The sequence below is a fragment of the Cimex lectularius genome, unplaced genomic scaffold (assembly GCF_000648675.2).
Source record: "Cimex lectularius strain Harlan isolate CLEC.00 unplaced genomic scaffold, Clec_2.1 scaffold210, whole genome shotgun sequence".
Lineage (NCBI taxonomy): Eukaryota > Metazoa > Arthropoda > Insecta > Hemiptera > Cimicidae > Cimex > Cimex lectularius.
The window spans coordinates 826,145-851,209 of NW_019392884.1; the positions used below are offsets into that span (position 1 = coordinate 826,145).

At 37.3% G+C, this 25,065-nt stretch overlaps 3 protein-coding genes and 1 pseudogene across 6 annotated transcripts; 3 read left to right on the plus strand and 1 right to left on the minus strand.

Annotated features, from left to right (window-relative positions):
* The first annotated feature begins 347 nt into the window (after positions 1-347).
* On the plus strand, positions 348-1,854 carry LOC106674238. Its single transcript, XM_014406854.2, has 2 exons — positions 348-468; positions 536-1,854. The coding sequence occupies exon 2, from the start codon at positions 660-662 to the stop codon at positions 1,515-1,517; it is 858 nt and encodes a 285-aa protein (XP_014262340.1). The 5' UTR covers positions 348-468; positions 536-659; the 3' UTR covers positions 1,518-1,854.
* A 588-nt stretch (positions 1,855-2,442) lies between these two features.
* LOC106674239 lies at positions 2,443-3,749 on the plus strand. Its single transcript, XM_014406856.2, has 2 exons — positions 2,443-2,671; positions 2,731-3,749. Exon 2 carries the CDS (start codon positions 2,878-2,880, stop codon positions 3,733-3,735), a length of 858 nt encoding a protein of 285 aa, XP_014262342.1. The 5' UTR covers positions 2,443-2,671; positions 2,731-2,877; the 3' UTR covers positions 3,736-3,749.
* A 6,209-nt stretch (positions 3,750-9,958) lies between these two features.
* LOC106673986 (histone acetyltransferase KAT8-like) lies at positions 9,959-22,590 on the plus strand. 4 transcript variants are annotated; one of them, XR_002910694.1, is made up of 9 exons: positions 9,959-10,267; positions 10,335-10,446; positions 14,457-14,601; positions 14,661-14,879; positions 14,963-15,366; positions 15,436-15,507; positions 15,601-15,896; positions 19,507-20,212; positions 20,278-20,425. XR_002910694.1 is itself a non-coding variant. In XM_024229047.1 (7 exons), the coding sequence occupies exons 1-7, from the start codon at positions 10,138-10,140 to the stop codon at positions 15,830-15,832; spliced, it is 1,314 nt and encodes a 437-aa protein (XP_024084815.1). In that variant the 5' UTR covers positions 9,959-10,137; the 3' UTR covers positions 15,833-17,567. The 4 variants fall into 4 exon arrangements, 1 of the variants encoding a protein (XP_024084815.1); XR_002910695.1 differs by lacking the exons at positions 19,507-20,212; positions 20,278-20,425 and adding an exon at positions 21,608-22,590; XR_002910693.1 differs by having other exon boundaries at positions 19,507-20,425.
* LOC106674055 lies at positions 20,531-24,958 on the minus strand (annotated as a pseudogene).
* Positions 24,959-25,065: the final 107 nt, after the last annotated feature.

The window sequence follows — 25,065 nt, forward strand, 5'->3', positions numbered from 1 at the left end:
TGCATTTGCGTCTGGTAGCGTTGCATCGGGTGTGTTCTCCGTTTTAGGATTATGCTAGGATATGCTTGACTTGTTGCAGTAAAGAATGCAATTGTAAAAAAAGCAGAAAAATAAAACGACTAACTACTACTAGCTGGCTGAATATCAAATTTAAACCGAATGTTTTTGTTTTTTTAAACATTAGTCAAAAGCTTCAAGACAAAAGTCAAATGGAGAGAAATTTATTAAATTTCGGGATTTCTTACATATAAACCAAATTCATCTCTTTATAATATTAGTGTAGATTAGTGTTTAATATTGTAAGCAAGTACTTTGTTTTATTTAATCAGATGTTAAATCGGATTTTTTTAAATACAAAATATATTTAGGTAAATACGGGTCAAACATAGTCTGAACTTTCGGTTGATGGAAATGTAAATACGAACTTTGGCAGATTTGGTACTACAACGGATGTGGTTGTTTTTATGAGTAAACATTACTTCAAAGCAATAATATGTTTTTCGGTCTTTATAAATATTAGCATTTTTTTTCACAGGATGGATATTCAAGTCGGTGAACACGACGACATTATAAATCTAAACGGACACGTATTTTATAAAAAATAGAAAGCCAGGCGTAATGAAAAATAATTATATTGACGGTTTGGATTTGTAGACTGAATGGAGATCGCGTGCGAAAGGAGACATAAATTTACTTTTCTCTTTGCATCCACAGTTGTTCATAGTTTGGGTTTCTTCGTCAGTTCTTTGGCAACGGTTGCACGTATGTACTATTCAATTATCACACCGGGCGCGGATTATTTTACAAAGTTCGGTTACGCCTTGAAATACGTAAATACTCTGAATGCCGTAATCCAATCTATATATCACTTCGTCGCACTCACCGTTGATATTATGATCAATGCCTCGTATACTATGGATGCTCCTCCCATGATGGTGACGGCGAGATCTATTTTCCGTTCGTCTATCGCTATACCGGTTGGAATGTTCAACGCCACCATGTACTGGATAATGACTCTGAAAAATCCCGAACTACTTGGTGCAGCAGATTATCCGGCTTGGCTTCAGCATCTGTTAACCACGTCCAGTCCCATTCTATTATTCTTGGACGTTATCTGCTGCAAGGGTGAATCCACCAATTTGGCGGTAGCTTTGATTGTGATAGCATTTTTATCTATGTCTTATTACGTATGGCTTCATATCATTTATTACTTCACAAAAACTTGGGCTGTGCCTTTCATGACACACTACGCTCTTCCGCAAAAGGTGGCTTTATACTTTTCCTTCCTCCTCCTAAAATACGTATGTTTCTTAATAGGATGGATTGTCAATGACCTGTTGTGGTGTGAAGAATTCGTTTCGAGCATCCCGTTTTTACGCCATTATTTTCCTGCCAATTCTCGTTTAGTATACAGAAATGTATCGCCTACTTCTGACAACTTGGGAAAATTGATCATTCATTCGCAAAGCTCGTTCCTAGAACGAGCGTATAAAGCGAAAGCAGAGAGGAAATGGTAAAAGATGAACTTTACATATTTAGAATTTTCTCATAATTTCGTAATTTTTCAGATAGAAATTTTACTTCGCACATATGTATTTTTAAAATGGTAACATCTGTATGCTCGAAGAAACCGATTGTTAACTCGCCCACTTCTCACATCAATATTGTACTTATCCCGTACTTCATACTCGGAAGTGTTAGTAAAATAAACATCTCAATAAATTTATATGTAATTGTTCTTGTAAATCAGTAAAGTTACAAAAACCTGTTTCAATTTCAAGCCCTTTGTTTTACTAACTTTTTTCTTACAACATCACATGTTTTGTTCTTGAACTAACTTTTATATATTTGATACAAATATCTCCCTCCTTATATCCATAGGACTTTATGGACTCGTTTCACACATCGGAGACCAATATTCCAGAATAGCATTTCCTCGACTTCGAATAAGAAAATAAAACAAATCTGTTTTTTCGAAACCAGTTTTCTTCTCTCTACAGGATCAGCAGAACGAGGCAAGAATTATCAACTTACATACAATTATACAATAAAATTATCAACCATAAATTTTAATTTGTAATCTTTCCCTAATTAAATTGATATAAGATATTCAAAGGATACTATTTATACTATAGCAAGCGCGTATGTACTTAGTTTTCTGAAATTTTGCTCAATGCACATGTACCTTTGTATGTTAAGTTTTTTTAATTTGTTTGTTTGTTTAAAAAAAAAGAATTAAAGAATCTTGTTATTCTTATAGAATACATTATATAACTTCTCAAGTACAAGGAAATACTTTATTTTATAAAAATATATAACTCCAGCAAGTTAAGTCCCCCTTAATAGTTGTTTATTTTTGGACAGTAGGTAAGATTCAATAAATAAAAACTTTCGAAGATTTTATTTTAATATACAACAGGAGTTTCACTACACTGCTCAAGGTATGTATATTTTCTACAGCAAGCAATAAATAAATTAAAAATACAAAATTATTTAAGTCAGATGTTAATTATGATCTTTTGCACAATGATTGGTAGATAAAATCATGGCATGGGTGAAATTTTGAAAACACAAAACTCTCAAATGAAGAAATGGTAATTGAAAATTGACATCTGGTTTTTATTTTAGGAAAGTTAAAAGTTTTAAAGGGGGAGGTCCCTGATCATTTAATGTAAGTAAATATTTAAACTTTTTTTTATTGTTTGTTACTAAATCAATTTGTTATCTCAGAAATTTTCGAGGACCCATTTATTATATCAATTAACACTGCAATATTTCAAATCCAAAAGAGATGTAGAAGAAAAAGAAGACAAGGTTTCTACTGAAAAATTGGTGTATTCATATGTAACCAACTTGTGTTTTGAGTTTGTAGGCTAAATGGAGGTCATGTGCGAAAGAAGAAATCCATTTACCTTTCTCATGGTGTCCACAGCTGTACATACATTTGGCTTCCTCATCTTATCAATAGCGCTATTTCTTCGCTTGTACCACGAGATTAATAAGCCTAAACAGGATTATTTTACAAAATTCGCTTATTCCTTCAAATACTTAAATTCCCTGAATGCCTTGATGCAATCTATTTATCACCTCATTGCACTTACCGTCGATATTATGATCAGTTGTTCGTACACCATGGATGCACCGCCCGGATGTGTGGAGGTAAGGGCGTTCATCAGATCGGCATTCGCTATACCAATTGGAACGTTCAACTGCATCGCGTACTGGGCATTGAGCCTAAAAAGTGCCGATCTGCTGGTTAAATCCGAGTATCCGCTTTGGCTACGACATACGTTATATACGATGGTTCCTATTATTTTATTTTTTGATGTTATCAGCTGCAAGGGTGATTCTGTCAACGTGATCATTGCGATGTGTATGTTAGGTATTTCATCTTTCCTTTTCTTGATATGGCTTCATCTCATCTACCACTTCACAGGCGTGTGGGCGATCTCTTTCCTAAAAAATCTTACGCTTCCGCAAAAGCTAGCGTCCTACGTTTTTTTTGTGCTTGTAGAATATGCATTTTTCCTCGTGGGCAAGCTTTTCAATGATCTTTTGTGGGACGAAGAGTTTGTCTCAGGCCTACCGTTTTTACGAAAATACGTCTCCGTACCTCCTCGTTTCATTTTTGGTAAACCATCTGTGAATTCAGCCAAACTTAAACGACTATTGAGTAGAACAGGAAGCATGTTTGTAGACCGACCAAAAAAAACTAACAAAGGAAATAAAATATAATAAAAGTTACTTGTTTTTGTACATATGATTACATTTATTTTTATTGTCGTCGCGCCTAACACATTGATCTAATTTATCGAAAAACCCACGACTTGGGTCGCATTTTACCTTGCGACTTATAGTCCACATAACGTTCTTAAGCAATAAGAAGTTAAAAATGTGGGTCTGGTTACATAAACTCCGTTTACACGATTATACGTCTTGTGAGAGTTGCTGTTGTGAAAGCGACTATCGTAAGCTCTCACCGTATAACCATCGTGATATCGTACAGCCATAGGACTCACACTATCTGGGCCTGATAGCTGAAAGTGTATCGCGACACAAACCTACTCTCGTAGTCACTATCACACATTCATGATTGCAAAGTTATCAAAACGTTGATACCAGCTCGTTACATAAAAAATGTCCCGATTTTAAGAAGAGCAGAATACTAGCAGTAGAATAGAACAGTTATCATATATCATATATCATATCATTATCATACCATTCTAGCAATCTCCAAACAGCCTCGGTGGTACAATTGTAGCGACCATTTAAGTAATTTCTACTCTAGCTCAATCCCGCTGTAAATGGTTCCATTCCAAACCTTCCCAATATCTGAACCCTTTCGTCACAAACCTGTCATCCACCATGTTACACAATAATTAGCACAGAAAACAAGAATAACTGGCCCCACCACAACCTCCATACATGACATCGGTCTCCTAGGATGGAGTCCATCTCACTCATCATATTGATGTAATAACGGTCTTACGCCGAGAATTTGCCGGCTTCGCTCCGTGGAGACGGGCGGGGTTACTTAATGAATTAACAATGATGTACTTAATATTAAATTTTTAACAAATGGGCGCCACGCTGTTTATATACACGGAAACAGCGAACCGTAAATAAAGAAAAATAAAATAAAATAAAACAAAGAAAATTCAATAACAGTAAAATTAATTAAAAAAAAAAAAAACAATATTTACATAAGGAAACAAAAAAACACATTTATTCCAACGGAAACTAAAATATTAAACATAGACTAATCTTAATTCTCTACGGGTAACATTTTAATGAACTTACACACTAAAGGAACCTAAATTATCATAAAATCTAAATAAACGTTCCTTAAAACTAAGCTTTCCTGGGAACCAGTGTCCAGATATTCTTCTTTTCCAGGCGCTTGAAAATCCCCGCTTCTAGGAATGTGGAGCACCTTCGCTGAAGTTGAGTGGGTCCGCGATCGCCTTCGTTGATTTTCTTTGATCCGGCCAGGCCGTAGGGATATCCGTCTCGACGCACACTCTCCTCGCTTTTTCTTTACTCCTCTCCTCTCTCATAAGCCTATCCTAGACCGTCTTAATTTTGATTAACCCACCGCCAATTTTAGTTTAGGTGGCATTACAATTAAGGAGGCATCTCTGTCCAAACAACTACAATACACTCATAAAATGTTATGTTTTTATACTATGTTACGTTTTACGAACGTAACAACGGCATTCAAAATGGTATGGTAAAAAAGGATAGTAGGGATCGGGGTTTGCACTCCCTAGGCACTGCAGCTTTCTGGCTTATTGTACATTCCTAGTTCCTTAGTTCAGTGCAATAGACTCAATCCTTCTTCTTAGAAGTATCAGGTCATTGACTGTCGCTGCTGCAATTTGATTCCCTAAGTTTTTTCCGTATGTTAGGTTAAATCTCCATTGAGCTGTTGCTTCGCATTCGAATATGATATGAGTGGCTGTTTCTTCCTCCTCATTACATAATCTGCAAATAGGATCATCGTTGTATATACCATGTTGGGTAGATGTTTTCTGTTTTGCCAGTGACCGGTTAGTAGTCCTACCACTCCTCTGACTTTGGCCCTCTCCAATTGCAGCAGTGCTTTTGCCAGTCTTGTTGAGGGTTGTTTCACCATAAGTTTACTAAGTCTAGCACCGCTAGACTTTACCTACTTCTCTTTTGTTTTGTTTGGATCCATTCTGCGATGGAGGATTATTGTTATTCCAAGTATATATATGTATGTATGGTCTTGCGGACCCTCCTCTGGCCTGTCTGCTTCCTCGTTACCCAAAACTCCTCTGTGCCCTGGCATCCAATACATAATCAGGTTGTTGTGTTTCCCCAGGTTATGGAGATTTTGGATGATTTCACTGACTAATTTTGATATAATTCTTTTACATTTTAATGCTTTAATGGCTGCTTGGCTATCAGATCTTACGAGGATTTTTTACCAGTTTAGCCTCTTTTAAGATGTTTTAGAGTACAATCATTGTTGGCATGTATTTTTGCTTGAAAGAAGAAGTGGACTTCCCTAATGATTTTGAACGCTCCTATTTTGGGCTTGTACAGAAAACTCCAGATCCGGTTCCTTCGTTTGTTTTGGAGCCTTGTTTATAGCATTGTATGTGATGCGCTCCTGAGTTCTTCCTTTCTTTTATAGTTTGTTTATTTTCAGAATGTATAAGATTTTACAGAATGTTGTATAGAAAAGCCTCGGACTTTTATCTTTGTTTTTTACTTCTCTCAGTTTATAGACTAAAAATAAACGGACTTGGCGACAGTGTAGATATCATTACATTGATAGGCTAATTTTTTTGGGTGGGTCTACAACTTGGGCCTTTTTAACAGTTAAGCGGGGAACACACTTACCCGATGCTACCCGACGCTTTGTCCGATTTTGGCAGGGTGTGCACATCTATTACAATAATCAGTATGACAATCGCAACGCCTCTTTTGTTCTTAATGCACTATTTTGAGCAAAACCTTGAAATAAATTGAGTTATTCCGGTGTTTTGATCAATTTTCTTCCTAACCATCATAATTAAGTAATCTTTATAAAAACTCATGAATTTTTGATCTCGTTTAATTTAGTTTACATTAAAATAAGCATGTTTTAATTAATATAACGACAAAATTACATAAAAATAGTTCGAAATAAACTACAAAAATTATGAATGTCCGGTTCTGACGCTACACAACGAAAATGGTGTCATTTTATGAGCAAAGCCATGAAATAATTTTTTGGTTGAATTTTATGAACAAAATCATGTAATAAATTGTCAGTTAAATTTTATGAGCAAATCCATGAAATAAATTGTTACTTAAATTGTATGAACAAAATCATGTAAGCAAGTGTTAGTTAAAATTTATGAGCGAATGCATGAAATAAATATTTAGTTCAATTTTATGAGCGAATCCATGAAATAAATATTTAGTTCACTTAAATTGTATGAACAAAATCATGTAAGCAAGTGTTAGTTAAAATTTATGAGCGAATCCATGAAATAAATATTTAGTTCAATTTTATGAGCGAATCCATGAAATAAATATTTAGTTCAATTTTATGAACAAAATCGTGTAATAAATTTTATGAGCAAATTCATTTAATAAATAGTTAAATTCATTCGAACCATAAATCGTATTCCGCTGTTTTGATCAATTTTCTGCCAAATCATTAAAATTAATTTTTTTAAATAAAAACTAATGAATTTTTGATCTCGCTTAATTTGGTTTATATTAAAATAAGTATGTTGCAATTAATATAACGACAATAATACATATAGCTTGCAATAAAAATATGAGTGTCTGGTTCTTTTGCCTTCGACTGTACTCGATGCTACCCGACGAAAATCTGGACAGTGGGGAGCGCATAGCGTAAAATAGGGTAGAGTTGCATGGCATCGGGCAGATGTGCACGGGGGTAATACAATCTTATGGAAAATTGGACTTTGGATTTGCGTCTGGTAACGTTGCATCGGGTGTGTTCTCCGTTTTAGGATTATGTTAGGATATGTTTGACTTGTTGCAGCAAAGAATGCAGTTGTAAAAAAAGCAGAAAAATAAAAAGATTAACTACTACTAGCTGACTGAATATCAAATTTAAACCGAATGTTTTTGTTTTTTTAAACATTAGTCAAAAGTTTTGGGTGTAATATGGAGAGAAATAAACATCCATATTTACCTGCTTATAAGTGTAAAGTTTTATTTTTTAACAACTTTAAGAAAATGTCTTATGAAAACATAACATGAACAAAAAGGTCTTTGTCCTTCCTATGATCATACAGAATGCGTCTGAAAAAGTTTCAACAAAATCGGACCAGTAAATATCGGTATTACTTACATATAAACCAAACTCACCTCTTTATAATATTAGTGTAGATTAGTGTTTAATAATGTAAGCAAGCACTTTGTATTATTTAATCAGATGTCAATTCGGATTTTTTAAAATACAAAATATATTTAGGTAAATACGGGTCATAGTCTGAACTTTCGGTTGATAGATATTCGAGTCGGTGAACACAACGACATTATAAATCTAAACGGACACGTAGTTTATAAAAAATAGAAAGCAAGGCGTAATGAAAAATAATTATATTGACGGTTTGGATTTGTAGACTAAATGGAGATCGGTGCGAAAGGAGACATAAATTTACTTTTTTCTTCGTATCCACAGTTGTTCATAGTTCGGGTTTCTTCGTCAGTTCTTTGGCAACGGTTGCACGTATGTACTATTCAATTATCACACCGGGCGCGGATTATTTTACAAAGTTCGGTAACGCCTTGAAATACGTAAATACTCTGAATTCCTTAATCCAATCTATTTATCACTTCGTCGCACTCACCGTTGATACTATGATCAATGCCTCGTATATGGATGCTCCTACCATGATGGTGACGGCGAGATCTATTTTCCGTTCGTCTATCGCTATACCGGTTGGAATGTTCAACGCCACCATGTACTGGATAATTACTCTGAAAAATCCCGAACTACTTGGTGCAGCAGATTATCCGGCTTGGCTCCAGCATATGTTAACGACGTCCAGTCCCATTCTATTATTCTTGGACGTTACCTGCTGCAAAGGTGAATCCAGCAATTTGGCGGTCGCTTTGATTGTGCTAGCATTTTTATCTATGTCTTTTTACGTATGGCTTCATATCATTTATTACTTCATAAAAACTTGGGCTGTGCCTTTCATGATACACTACGCTCTTCCGCAAAGTTGCTTTCCTTCCTCCTCCTAAAATACGTATGTTTCTTAATAGGACGGATTGTCAATGACCTGTTGTGGTGTGAAGAATTCGTTTCGAGCATCCCGTTTTTACGCCATTATTTTCCTGCCAATTCTCGTTTAGTATACAGAAATGTATCGCCTACTTCTGACAACTTGGGAAAATTGATCATTCATTCGCAAAGCTCGTTCCTAGAACGAGCGTATAAAGCGAAAGCAGAGAGGAAATGGTAAAAGATGAACNAGAGAGAGAGAGCCAAAATAAATGGCCGCAGAGAAGATAGATTTTGTATAATTTTTTTTTTTCTCGCAACAGCAGAGGTCATATAAACCCTCAGGGTGCCGGTGTTTTTGAAGAAAAAAAAAATTTCAAGTATGTCGGGTTCGAATTCAGGTCCGTTGGATTCGACCCCGGGACCTTTACCTTACAGTGATGAGCGCCGTGTCAACGCCTAAACCACGGTCACCGACCCCCCTCCCAATAATCATGATAGTAGTAGTATTAATCGTAATCATTATTGTCAATGTGTTTGAATTTTATCCAACTTTGTCACTTTTTTTTCTCAATCTTGTTCCTTAGTTTCCGTGTTTGGTGTCAACATTTGCATTGTAATCAAATAACACTTGGAAAGGAAACAGAAAAGATTTTTCGAGATAGCATACCGATTACCAGACCTGGGTATTATCAGTTAGTCAGAAATAGCAGACCGCATCGTAATACTTCTTGATTATCACAGTTCGTGTACAGGCCCGTATTGTGTAATATTCTGGTTTAACAAATTTACAGCTGTGCATTGTCCTTAAATTGTGTAAATAACTAGATGCTCGTTGATTCAAGAAATCCAATATTTAATCAGTTTCCAACGTGCTTCTTCATTATAAAATCATACGCCGTGGAAGATTTCTGACTTAATACAACTTTACGAGTTTGAAATTTATAAAAATGTGACTTTTACAGATATTTTTAAAAAGTTGATTGCTATCGATCACCTTTTACAGGACGTCTTTAATGATGAACTTGCTTAATGATTTTTTAAAATTTATATGCCTAAAACTTAAATTTTAAAACAATAATTATCAAACTAAAACTGTTTCCTTATTAATTCACTAAATACAACACATAGTTTTTAGTATTTATTTTATTTACGATAATAAGTTCAATAATTGGTTGGTTATTAAATATATGGGACATTGTAACAGTTAAACATACTCAACTCACGAAAAATTTCAATTTGGGAAGGGGCCGCGGCAAGATGACGGACGTTTTGAGTAGGAAATGTTCATGAACGACGTTGGCAGCCCTGTCTCCAGTCCGTCGGCGAGGTATTAACGCATTGTCTAGCTTAAGGCGCGTTTAACCTCAGTTTTTGTGTTGTTCGCGATTTGTTCATCGTTCGCCCCTTCGCAGATGATGGTCGGCGCAAACAGCGAGAACTATGAGAAAAAGGAGAAAACCGACGAGGACGCAGAGTCGCTGGAGGAACAGCCGCTCGACATAGGCGAACATTACCTCGTCCGGCGAAAATCCGACGACTGGCGTGAGTTGAAAACACCAAAATTTTCTAACACGGCCTAGCACATTTTCACTGATTGCCTCGATTTTAGTCCCTGCCGAGATAATCCAGTCGAGGTTTAACGATCAGGAGAACCATTACGAATATTACGTCCACTACGAAGGCTACAACAGAAGACTAGACGAATGGGTTCCTAGAGACAGGTAATTTAAAAATTTCAGCCATTTCTTATACAAAGAAACACGAAATACTAGTTTTTGTCCAGTTTGAGACCCCAAAAATCAGTTTTACATTGGTTTTCCCATTCCCCCCTCCCACCGAGACTTGTTTCTTCTTGCTGTGAATTAAATAATTATAATTTTTCCCATTTAAGTCTTCAAAACTGTTCGGTATAATTCCAATTTAACAGAAGCCTCAACGGAAGAATGAACTGAACAATTAAGTGAGCTTAGTGGGTGCAGCCGTAGCCTGATTTTTTCATTAATTTTTCCATTTTCCCTAATACTTGTCAATCTTCCTGTTGTCAAGAGTCTTGACAGAATAAAATGACAATTGTTTCTCTTTAATGGTGTAGGCGTGTACAAATAGGTTGCAAATTTTCCCCCAGCAATGCTTTCTCAACACAATTCAGATTCAGAAATCGTGAGATGCGATCTGGTGTGACGTAGGTTTCAGAAAAACATTTTCTTTATCGTGCCACGTTTCAATCTTTATTGAGATCATCTTCAGGGCCTGGGAACACAAAAATTACACCAATTAAAACTCAGTGCTGCCATCATAATACCTACACATTTAAAAAAAAATTACACATCAAAAAGATGCATTCAATGTCCACTTTGACCAAATTAAAAACAAACACATTAAAAAATTGAATAACTTAATCTACAAATACCTGTTAACACAAACAAATGGTTCCTAAACCTAACCAAAACTAACATTCCATTCCTTAAAACAAAACAGATTTTCCAACAGCTAAATTAATGACGGATCTAGACTATGCAATCCAAAAATCCACCAAAACAGAGGAAGAAAAAGACATAACACGATCCAAATGCATTAACACAATTACAAATCACTTACAACACCTCACTGCAAATCAACACAACATATCTCAACAAGCATATACCAAAACCAAAAATTTTCTCAAAAATAATCATGACATACTCATTTTTTCTGCTGATAAAACAAAACAAACAGTAGCAATCAGGAAAAAAGAGTACAGGGAAAAAATTAACAAAATTATCACAGACACAAACACATACAGCATAATCACCCTACCCCTTCTCTCATCAAAGAGACAAACAAAATTCTCCAAGAAACACTTAAACGAAAAGAAATCGACATGTACACCTACAAATCACTTCAAAACAACTCACCAACACCCCCGAAAACTATATGGATCTGTAAAAACACATAAACCCGAACACCTTCTAAGACCCATAATTTCATTTGTAAACTCCCCCACATATAACATGACAAAATACCTAACCAACGTAGCTTTCAAAAATTATAAAACAATTCAAACAATTTTCCAAAATTAAAGATCCCACACCAATAACAAATAAATCTGATGTAATCTACAAAATCAACTGTTTAAACTGTCCGGCAACTTACATCGGTCTTGCATCCCAATATCTGGACAAGTAAAGCAACATATCTATGATTGCAAAAAACCCAAGCCAAATCCTACAGCACTTGCTACCCACCATTTCGAACACAAACACAATTTCAACTTCAACAATTGAAAAGTATTACACACAGAACAAAACAAACATAAACGTAATTTTTTAGAAATGGTTTACATCAACAGAGATAAACACAGCATCAAATTACAGAACAGATACATGTAAACTGTCTCAACTATGCCAATATCATTAATCAAATTCAATATAGATAACATATCCTCACATCACATTCCACACATCAAAAATTTTTCACATAGTCTAATTTTTCAACAATTTAGCTTTCCTTTTCCTATTTATCCCCTTCTATATAATCCTGAAAGGATAATCTGGCCGAACCATTACCAATGTTTTTTTTCCCTTCGTCGGCTCTTTTCACCTCAAAAAAGCCGACGCCTTATACAAAATTGTCTTTTCTATACCGACTTCCTTCCCCACCCCTTCAAAATCCAACGTATATAAACATAAAACAGCAATATCTCACTGGCACTCTCAACACGACATGCAAGAATGGCACAATTACACAGAAGACAAACACTTTGAGTGAGTAGAAATACTTTGATTGAATAAAAAAAATATAATTTGCATTGCATAAATTCACTTTTTTCCACATCCTACGTGTATTTGTTAAATGTAAACAATGTTTGTAAATCCCAGGCCCTGAAGATGATCTCAATAAAGATCAAAACGTTGACACGATAAAGAAAATGTTTTTGTGAAACCTACATCACACCAGACTGCATCTCACGATTTCTAAATAATCATCGATTAACGGTCACTAATCACCACACAATAATTATGTCAAATTAAATGAAATAGTAATATTTCAAACTGACTGTGCTACACCTACGATGAGCAGTCACATGCGCTATTTAAACTGTCAGTCGGTTGTTCCATCACATTTCCAAACCAAGTTTGTGATTGGTTCTGGACCATAAAAAAAGTCCGATGATTTTACTACTGACAGTTAGAGACATGTGCAGACGCTTTCTAGTCCTTTTGCGTAAATAATACAAGGTGTCCCAGTTCCTTCTGACAAAACTCAGGGAATCGATTCTACTCTTCATTTGGAGCAAAAAATGCCCAGGAGAAAATTTTCGGAAAATTCTCTATTTTGAAGATATTCGCCAATTTAGGTTTTTTCAACTTTTCACTACCTTACCACATAAAAATGCTTACAACTTCCAAAATGTTGAGACTACAACAAATCCAATTACACCATTTGAAAGAACGCTAAATTTGCGTAAAGGTACTTCTATTTGCAATAATCTGAGTGATATAAAATGTTCGCCAATATCAGTTGGAACATGTCAAAATTACTAAATTTAAAATTTTGGTCATGACTGCACGTTCTAGTGAGGTTACAAAAAAATACCTACAACTTGTCAAATTTCACAACTTTTTCATCTAATATGCTTTACGTTGATATATCCAGGTTTTTAAATAACGTTCTAGTAGAGTTGAAAAATAACAATTGAATGTTCGAAAACGTTAGCTAAGGTAAATTTGTGGGGGGGGGGGTAGAAATAATTAATTACTACTCGGTTTGTAAAATAAAAATGACACTTGTTTGACCGGTTGAATGAAAAATGCTGGATGGGATTGAAGTTTAAACAATAATCATCACAGAATGTATCAGGTAGGGTGTGTTACTGAAAGATAATAATACTAATTAATATTATTTTACAAAGCGAGTTCTAATTGATTTATTTCTTACCCCCCTTCAAATTTACCTTAGCTCACGTTTTCGAACATTCAGTTGTTATTTTTTAACTCTTGGATTTGTTGCAGTCTCAATATTTTGGAAGTTGTAAGCATTTTTATGTGGTAAGGTAGTGAAAAGTTGAAAAAACCTAAATTAACGAATATCTTCAAAATAGAGAACTTTCCGAAAATTTTCTCCTGGGCATTTTTTGCTCCAAATGAAGAGTAGAATCGATTCCCTGAGTTTCGTCAGAAGGAACTGGGACACCCTGAATAATATATAATTAATAATAAAATATAAATCTGCACATAATATGTATTTCTGTTTTGTACAAATACTATAAATTTTTTAAAGGGGTTAAACATAAAATAGAAAGTAAACCTTTAATTTATTTGAAATAATGTACAGTGTTTAATTTTTGTAAATAAAAATGCCTTTCTGGTGCTAAAAAAATTGTATAAAGTAAAATCATAAAAAATGAAAATTTTTACAAGGTAAGTTATTAAAAAAAAAAAATCATAAATGATACGGAAAAATTCAGTTTAGGGAATTTATTGGCCATATTCATTATTCCTTAAAGAGTTCTCCATATTTAGTTGAATGGTATTCAGTAAAAAAGTTCTATGTGGTGTATTTAGGCACAAAAATATTTATAAATTCTAGAAGGGAGGAACAATATTATTTTTAATAATTTTGAATAAAACCAATACGTCATGACGAAAGTTATTTTGTTTTTTGGTTGCTGCATGACCTCAGTGGGATGAGAAAAATGACGATCATGTGTTAAATGTCTACATTTTAAATAGGGTCTGAAAATATGTTTTAGGATAATGAACTCGAGGTTTGATATGTCAGAACAACAATGGAAAAACATAGACAGACCTTCGACAGACATTTTACTCGAGCAGACGGATCGAAAGATAACGAGAAACCAAAAACGCCGCCATGATGAAATCAATCATGTTCAGCAGGTAAAAAAAAAAGTTTATAATCACATTACAGGTTTGTATTATTAAGTTTTTTCATACAGACTTATGCTGAAATGGACCCGACAACTGCCGCCTTGGAAAAGGAGCATGAAGCCTTCACAAAAGTAAAGTACATCGACAGAATACAAATCGGTGCTTACGAAATTGACACCTGGTACTTCAGCCCCTACCCAGATGAGTTCAGCAAAGTCAGCAAGCTCTGGATATGCGAGTATTGCCTTAAATATGCTCGGTTTGAGCGAAGCTACCGTGAACACTGTGTACGTTGGTTTACCAATAAAATCATCTTATTTATTTACATTTTAACAACAGGTACAATGTCCAAAGTCTTGATTTTGTTTAGGATGTATGCCCTCATCGTTATCCGCCAGGAAATGAAATTTATAGAAAAGGAACTCTAGCAATTTGGGAGGTGGACGCTTGTTCACAGAAAGTCTATTGCCAGAATTTATGCCTTTTGGCAAAGCTATTCCTCGACCACAAGACTCTCTACTTCGACGTAGAACCCTTTCTATTTTATATACTGTGCGAGATCGACAGGGAAGGAGCTCACCTCGTGGGCTATTTTTCAAAAGAAAAGGAATCGGCTGAAGGGAACAATGTGGCCTGCATCCTCACACTGCCTCCTTATCAGAGGCAAGGTTATGGAAAACTCTTAATAGCTTTTAGCTATGAACTGTCCAAATTGGAAAGGTCAGTCGGTAGCCCTGAGAAACCACTTAGTGATCTTGGAAAATTGTCATACAGGTAAACCGTTTTTTTCTCTTGTTTTTCTTTTTTCCTGAGCCCTAGATTTTATCACAATTTATTTTTAAGGTCCTATTGGTCTTGGGTTTTGTTAGATATATTGCGAGACTTCAGAGGATCGGTATCAATTAAAGATTTGAGGTGAAAACCTTTTTTTAAATATTTTTTTAAAAACAAATTACAATCTTATAATGGAATACCCATATATTTATTAATATTATTATTTTTTAACAGCGAGATGACAAGCATAACTCAGACTGACATCATATCAACCCTGCAGAGTATGAATATGGTCAAATATTGGAAAGGCCAGCATGTAATATGCGTGACACCGAAGTTAGTGGAGGAACACATCCGCTCGGCGCAGTTCAAACGACCCCGGCTCACTGTAGATGTCAACAACCTGCTTTGGGCGCCGCCGAAAAAAATCGTCCACAACTCTACCAAGCAATTAAAAAAAGCTTAGCCTTCGACACGATTCGTTGGGACATTTTTTTTTTATGCGAGTGCTGTCTGAAGAAACTATCAAGGTTAGTGCTGAGATACTTACAACTACTTACAGGAGTCCATGTCATGTGCCAGTTTATTTTAGTTAAAAATCAGTTCAGAAGGTTTTAGATAATTAACCTGATTATCTTATTGAAACAGCTACTATTAAAGTATAATTTACTTTTTAAATACAAAAATCAAGGAATTATATTATTTCTTCTCTTCATCTGATTTAGGACCATTCGTAAATATTCTTTACAAATATTTTTTAAAAATACAATAATTGGAGAATTTATTACTTCAACCATATCATATGATTTGTTCACAAAAAAATGATTCAATAAATAGTGTTTTATGGTTTAAGATGGGCTATGATTTCCAATGAATGGTCATTAATCACATTTCTTTGGAAAGACTATTATGCCGATTAATTGCATGCAGATAGTTTGGATTTGTGGTTATATGAAATTACAAAATTACTTAAAAATGAGGTTACATATAGGTGGCTTATGAAGTAGAAAAAAGTACATATATTAAGCATTAAAAAATAATGGAAGTCACGAATGGAAGAAGGTGTTATGTAATAAAGACTAAATATCGAGGAAATTTGAAGTAAAATATTTTTTCTTTTAACTTTTTCTTAGTTGCATAGTTTTCAGCAGGACTAAATTACCTTGTTTTTCACCTCAACTTGAACCACGTTAAATTTATTCTTCAAATTATGCCCATGTTCACCAATTAAGACATAGTGAAAGGTTGGAAATATTGGCAAATATTCAATTAATTACAGACAATTTTGGAAATGAAAAATTTGTATCGCAGGTGGGATTCGAACCAACGACCATTGTCCGATGTTCTAACCTCTTGGGCTACTCCTACTTCGATCGCCCTTGTCACGAACTTCTCTCTTTAATTTCCCATATATATTCCACTTGTAAATCACGGCTTCGCATAGAAGCACATTTTGAATTAATGATTGTAATACATTAGCTGGGGCTTGTGTGATTTCAGATTAATTTGCAAAGCTTTATCGATTATCTTGGTAGATTCACTAAGTAAAACGACACCTGAATGAGGTTTCTATCTTGACTTTTAAGAATTGTTTTAATAATAATAATAATAATAATCTTTATGTATGGCATACAATGCCAATCACAACATACAATTCTACATCATTATATATTATTACATACTTGCTTTTACAGCTTTTCTTAAACACATGAATTGAGTTGGAAAACAGGCCCACTTGCAAAGAATTTACAAATTGACACGTTCTCATAATTGGTGCTGATTGCAAATAGTTCGATAGAAGGGGATATAGAATAGATTTTGATTTTTAGAATTTCAGGACTTACTATTATGTAAGTTAGCAATTTAAATAAAAATAAAGCATTTTTGGCTTCTTACAGCGCCTGGGTGGTCAGTGCGAAAGGGTAATGGAAAAATGATGATAGTAATAATAACTATATAATAATAAACAACCGAAAATAAAAAATAAATAAATAAATTACCCATCGCCACGGATACCCCTGGTACACTGTTCCTTGAGCCTGTTCGGCTTCTTACAGCGCCCGGGTAATGGAAAAAAAACTGCTCCTTCTTCTCCCCTCTCCTGTTTTTATTATTTATATATTCTTTTTTTCCTTTGTTCTTAGATTTAAAGATTTAAAGACGTAGATTTAACGGTCGCATCTCACTCCATCTGCTAAGCTCTTTGTCACAGTTGATTATTTAATTAACCAACTGTGTCCGGGATGGGCCTCGCGGAGGCGGCTCGTAGGGATATTGTATATTCAGGTGGGGGAGGTACGGCCTGTCCTTTCTGTTGCTTACTGTTTATTGTCGGCACTTAACCCCCCATGGCTCTGTCAATACCCCGTCGCCCCGCATTCAACTTCCTGCTGCTGAGCCAGTACCCGCGCTTCACAGATGATGACTTCCAAGCCATGACAATTCGTAGAGAAGGACTGACTCACATACCGCGGAGTAGTATATTTTTCTGCTTTTATAAGATACCCCCCAGGACGGACCACTTATAGATTTGAAAAGTACCGTACGCTTTTGCGAAGCCGCAGTGGCGTTGGGAGTAAATTTAGCTCCTTTCGCCATCTTGACACCAAGGTAAGTAACCTCCGGCGGCGGTGTCTTGATGTTAATACCATCAACCGGTATTACAGGAGAAGACCTCATATTCAGTTTGCCGTTTAATAGTATCATCTCCGTTTTCTCGGCAGCCAGCTCAAGCTTGACTGATCTGCACCAAGTCTGCAGGCTGTCAACTGCCACTTTACCTAGACGCTCGAGTTCGGCTTTGGTGTTGCCCGGCAAGACCACCATCAGGTCATCCACATAGGCTATGGCACGAATGTTTTTGTGCTCTAAAGTCTTTAAGAGGTCATCGAAAAGGACACTCCACAGAAACGGCCCAAGAATGGACCCCATCCGGACCCCTCTGACGCAGTTTTCACCGTGGCTCTCGAGGTGTGCATGCCGATCGTTCAAGTAGCTTCTCAGAAGGTTCATTATCTCCCCGTCGAAGACTCGTCGCCTCATTGACGTAAACAAGGATGGCCACCACATCCTGTCGAAAGCTTTGCGGATGTCAAAAAGCAATCCCAAGACATACTTCTCTGGGGAGCCGGCCACGACCTGGAGGGCATGTTGGATGGCATGGGTGGTAGATCCGCCCGACCTGCTGCCAAACTGCCACTCGTGAAACGCCCCGTTGTTACTGTTCTTCAGTCTTTTATACATGAGCTTTTCTAGTATCTTTCCCAGAACCGAAAGGAGGGAGATTAAGCGATAAGATCCTGGAAGCTCAGGGAGACCACCGGCCTTAGCGAAAGCCACTATTGTAGCCGTCTTCCACGTCATTGGAAAATAACTGAGCTTAAGACAATCGGCGTAAATCTGCTGCAGGTAATCAATCGTTTCCTCGATTGTATCCATTGCGACTGATGCCTCAACTCTGTCGCTGCCTGGTGCAGTGTTCCGTCTTAAGCTTTTAACAGCTGAATAAACTTCTTCAAAGGACCATGGTGTATGGTCAGGCGACGGAAAGGGAAGCGAAGCGTCTAGCCTCTCCAGCCCCTGGCTCATTGAGTCACTTTCAGGTGGGTCCTCCGGAAAAGCCTCTTCTAAAAGAACATCTCCATTGCACCGCACCGATGATATATTCGGGTTCCAAGCAACCATGACCGGCTGCGACACCAACATATTAAAGGCGATTTTTGTATGGAAGCCCCAAGCTGACTCTTTGTCGCCTTCTTCAATGAAAGACTTCCAAGTCGATCTTTTACTTACTGCATCTCATCTTGCTATAGGAGTGTCTTCTTTTTGTGGAGTAGACATCTTTTAGGTGTTCGCGCTGTTGGGGACTCCTGGGGCACGTTGATACGCTCTCCTCGCTCGTCCCGTCTCATTCCTGAGAGTCGCAAGCTCTTCGGTCCACCAGGCAATTCGCTTGTTTTTCTTTTTGCATTGCTCAAGCTTTCTAAGGTTAGACGATAAAATTCAACTGGGCCACATTTAGTCGCATAGGCTGTGCTACATGATTGATTCAAACTAAACTTCAATTGTTCTAGGCATTGTCTTTTTGTATATTACTTGACTCCGGCTCGGTTGGGTCTAATGAGATTAAATTTCCTATAGATGTGCCTGATGCTGGGATGTTCATAGATTGAGCTGTGACTAGGTGAGCAGTTTTTACTTCTGTCCCGTAATCTGTGGTTTCTTTTTGTTGGATCATCGCCCTCATGTGTGCTTCGCATTGACGGGCCCCTGCGTGATGGGTATGGCTTTTCCCTATCTTAATGCAGTTTACACATTTTTTAGAGGTTTCTTTGCATTCCCTTGTGTTGTGCGAAGCTGCACATCTGGCACACACGGGTGCTTTTTTAGGACAAACAGGAGCTACATGGCCGTAAACTTGACAATTGTAACATCGAGTTACTACCAGATAGTCTTCAGCCTGGCATGATTGATAGTCCAGGTATAGTTTGCCTGTTTTTTTCACTAGTGACCAAATTACCGGGTGCAGCTCGATTACCCAGGAGACGAAAGAGGAGGACTCGCGAGGACCCCTACCGTACTTGACGGTAAATAAGGGTCTAAGGGCATCCTCCTTCCACTCCGGGCCTAATTCATTATTAGCCAGTAGCTGTTCCATTAGTTCAGCCGGTGTTACTTCTTTTGGAACCCTTAGGCTAGGGCCACACTGGCGGGATTTCACGCAGCTTTTTTTCACGCTAGCGTGAGCTCCCGCAGAGTGGGCCACACCAGCAAATTTTCACGCGCGTGAAATCCAGCTTGAACCTGGCCACACACGCTGGTTTTCAGTCCATCGTGTACCTTTGAGGTGAGCGCTTCTTAAAATGAATGAAATTACGTTAAATAAAAATGCCATTGTCGCACTTTGTGCAGCGCTTGTCGTACGCCGTAAACGCCGACGCCGGCAAAGAAGATGTTGGATTCATCCAGTATTGACAGATCGAGCATCAAAGGGAAAATTCGTGTTGCTTCACAACATATTAAAAGAAAACCCGGAGAAGTTTTTTGAATATTACAGGATGTCAATTCCCTCCTTTGAACTTCTTTTGTCTAAAGTTACGGGAGATATATCAATACAAGAATGAGGGACTGCGTCACTGCAGAAGAGAAACTCGCTGTAACATTAAGGTAAGATTTATTAATTTTGTACATCATGTTGACACCATTCAATTAAACCACATTATTAAGTACAATTTACATAAAAAATAAAAATAATTAATTAAAACCCACATTACATGTTAAAAAAAGAAATGATTGATTCATCATCCGAAATCACATTATTCTCCTCAAGTGGTGCTATATTTTCTTGGGAAACAACAGCCGAAGAATTTTGGGCATTATGTGATGGAATTGTAATAGAGATGGGTGAGGTGTTGCATAATGAATGACTGGGTGAAGGTGGTTGTGAATGAGCGGAATATGATTGTAATAACTGCATGAACCTAATTTGAAAATCAAGTTTATCTGAAGGCTTTAATTTTCTAATAAAAGGGATTTGGGATAATAAAAACATTTCATCGGTATCTTGGCAGTTGGGAGTTTGCTGCACATTCGATTTCAAAATATTAATTATGTCTCTCTCAAACGGATCAGATTTCCTTTTGTTTGAAGGTCGTGATGAGGCAAGTCCAGGGGCAGAACTCGGTCCAGGGGTTAAAAGTGGTTCAACTGCACCATCGTCATTCATATTTCCGCCAGTTCTTTAAAAATAAAACAGAATTGATTTTACGAAAAGATACACGTAAAATGCGGTATTGCTGTTGGTATTGCGGTATTGCTTACGCTCTTTGTTTGATGACAGATTGAAGGAAAGCCATCTGTTTATGGTAAACATAGGGTTTTTTTTTGGGTTCCAGCGTCACCGCTTCGTTGCTCTTGAGCCTTCAAATTTTTGGTGTAACTGTCTTTCATGCTTTTCCATCGCTTTTGTATCTCCTTTCCTGCAAAAAAAAAAAATAAATAAAAAAAATAAAAAATAAAGGCTAAACACTTGGGAAATTAGAATACGTTTTTTGGTAATCAATATTCCGCGATATTAATCACACTAATAATGATTATTATTATCATTTATACCTACTGCACAAGGTTACTACTTTCGAACACAAATTAAAGTTTTAGTAAAACAAGCACCTACCTACCTAAATCAATATAATTTGAATGGTGTTGTTCATTGAATGAAAGTAATTATGTGAAATCATTGCAGGTATCTGGGGACGGGTAATTCGTTTCGATCACTACATTTCGAATTTCTTCTGGGTCGTTCTACAGTTGCCCAAATTATTCGAGACACATGTGCAGCTATATGGACGAAAATGAAAACAGAGTATCTACACATCCACCGACCATTGAAGACTGGATAAATATCAGCGATCATTTTGAAAAAAGAGCCAACTTCCCCCATTGTATTGGGGCCATAGATGGAAAACACATCAGAATGATTAAGCCGAGGGGTTCAGGGAGCGAATATTTCAATTATAAGAAGTATTTTTCCGTGGTGTTAATGGCTGTAGCAGATAGCAACTACTGCTTCACTTACATAGACGTAGGGTCGTTCGGCCATGATGGAGATTGTAACATATTAAAATCAACCGAAGTTGGAAAACAGATATACAGCCGAACTTTAAACTTACCACAACCCGCCCCTCTCCCTAACGATCCATTGCAATTAGTAATGCCGTATGTGTTTGTGGCTGATGAGGCTTTTGCAGTAAGTGAAAATTTGCTGAGACCATACCCTGCGAAAAACCTGACTTCAGAAAAAAAAAAATTTCAATTACCGATTGTCAAGGGCCCGACGTTATGTAGAATGCGCTTTTGGGATTTTATCAAATAAGTGGCGAATTTTACATCGCCCCATCGATGTCCACATCAATGTTGCTGACACAATTATTCAAGCATGTTGCTTACTCCATAATTTTGTAAGACGGCATGACGGGTATAATTTTGACGACACATTGTCATGCTCCTTGGAAAGCATCCCCTCACTTGGTACAAGAGGAAGTAATAATGGTAAAACCGTACGAGATAGTTTTATGAATTACTTTTGTTCTGCTGAAGGGTCACAACCCTGGCAAAATAATTACGTCAACATCCCAGAATAAGGGCGCGTTGTAACATAACTTTCGATTGGTTACTTAACGGTTATACTTATTTCAAATTATTCAAATAAATAGTTTATAAACAGTACTTACCAATATTTGTTTTGCTGCTTTCATCCAGTTCTTCCCACTTTTCTTCACTCACTACTGCTTTGGAAACAGCTAATCCCGCTTCAACTCCCGATTTTTATAGTCTTGTAACCTAATGTCATAAAGACAAGGAAATTTTTGGACCTCCATTAATATCACTTCACTGTCCAGCTCCATGACAAAATAGTGACGAGGTGTAATGAACAGTGGGAAATGTTCACGAACGCCGCCGCTTCTTTTCACGCACGTGTGGCCACCCGAGACTGCGTGAAAATATGGAACCAGTCCTATCTTTCGGCGGCTGACCTTGAAGACGCGCCCCAACCCCACCCTTCGAGCGGGAATCCCATCAGCGTGTGGCCATCGTGCCTTGAAACAGGGTAGTCTATTTTTCTGGCGTCTTTTCACGCTGAAACGCAGCGTGAAATCCCGCCAGTGTGGCCCTAGCCTAATGTCTTGTCTGCTTTCCGTAGTAGATTTAGTTTTCAGCCCATTGCAGCTACGTAATTCGGCTAAGCTTTCTTGTAAAGCCGTAATGGCATTTACAACCTCAGGGAAAGCTGTAGCCACCACTGATGTTCTGCATTCTCTTGTTCCTTCATCATCTTCGATTGCTCAATCCGCCCCCAGAGGAAGGGCTTTCTTGAGCAATCTTTTGTGCTATATTATACAAATTATTAGAAAGTTCGATAATAGTGGAGGCAGCTGCTTTAGGGCATTTATTGGCAGGTTCCACCACATAAAGCGCTATTTTTCCTTTGATCACACTAGCTTCCGCCAGTGCGTCAGCATACGCGTGGCGCTCTGGAGAGTCCAGGCATAAGAAGGCAACTCCTGTGTATTCTCCGTCATCGTCAATTTTATTAGTAGATGAAAATTGAATTAAAATTTATTTAGTTTATTTAATTATAAATTTAAAAGGATAATTTAAAGAAAAAACGTGTAGATAAACGGAAACGTCTGAGGAGGAGGGAGGATGTCATAGTATTGAGAAGAATGATGCCAAACAGGTTGGCAGCTGAAAAGATAATGAAAATGAATATAAAGACTGGCCAAGAACAATGGAAATGGGAATGAAGAGAATGGAATGAAGATGTCAATACGAAAAGATTACCAAAAAGATGCCGAAAGTACTGAGGGTGAAGAACAGAACAGAGGAGAATGTAAGGGGAAGAAGTGCCAACCAGAAGTAAAGATAAAAATGAAGAGATGAATGAGATAGCGGAGAAGGGGAGGGACAAAAGATATCAAACGAGACGAAGCCGGAAAGATGCCCACCGAAGATGACAAATCTGGCGGGAAACTAACCGGAAGTGAGCGGACAAGGACGAGGGCCACGTGGTCCAATTCGAACACGCGGATTCGATATAATTATTTATAACCGAAAAACTGTTCGATAGAATTTGTTCAAATTTCACACAACTCCGTAAGACAATGTCTCCCACACGATGACAAATTTTCACGATCACTAGCGAGGTTGTTCACCGATTAAGTGACACTTTCTCATACGCGCACTAATCCTTACGCAAAACATGCAAAAACATGATATCATGCACAAAACACATACCTGTATATGACTGCTAATTTTCAAAATAAAAAGCCTTCATCAAACCACTCAAAAGTGGATTCTGCTGAGGAGCGGTGGGGAGCGATGTTCACTCTACCGCGGCTCGAGGAAGACGGAGGATTTAACCGGCAAAGATATTGGTGATTGGCACATTAAAGACTTCATCTCCCTTACCTATTTCCGCGTTAGCGGGGTTTACCTTCATTTCCTCGTCCTTCGATGGGAGGAAGGAGTATTAGAGTACTCCGTCCTGCTTGTTTTAGCACTGGTCCTCAGTCTCTTTTGAACTGGGGTTGTACTCACCTGTGGGCCTCTTTTATGTTTGAGCCTGTCCTTAAAAGGTGGCTGGATGGTTGGTGTGGACCCACTCCTTCGAGGGTTAGAGCGACCCCCCCTTGTTGTGCATTTTCCTGGATAGCTCGCCTCTCTTACCTCTTTTTACCAGGGTGAATCCTGCGTCTGTATCACCCTGTTCCTTACGGAGAGCATCCTCATCTCCTTCAAAGCGCACCAAAGCGGTGCAGCCGGTGGATAGAGGAGTGCTCTCCATTATTTATCCGTCTTCATCTGCTCCGTCTCCTTCCTTAGCTTTCTTTCCTTCTCCGACTCCGTCTCCATTCTTTCTTCCTGTTTCCCACACATCCGAGTGGAAAACACCGAATATATAACAAAAACGAGTAATTGTACTTAGCTGGCTAGCACGTGGCGGCTAAAAATAAGTGTAATCTCCTCGCGGTTCACCGCTCAAGCCGAAGCGGTTCCTTGATACTTTTCGGCTTCTTACAGCGCCCGGGTGGTCGGTGCATAGGGTAATGGAAAAAAAAAGTAAATAAATAAATAAAAAATAATAAAACAGCTCCTTTTTCTCCCCCTCTCCTGTTCTTATCATTAATCTATTCTTTTTCT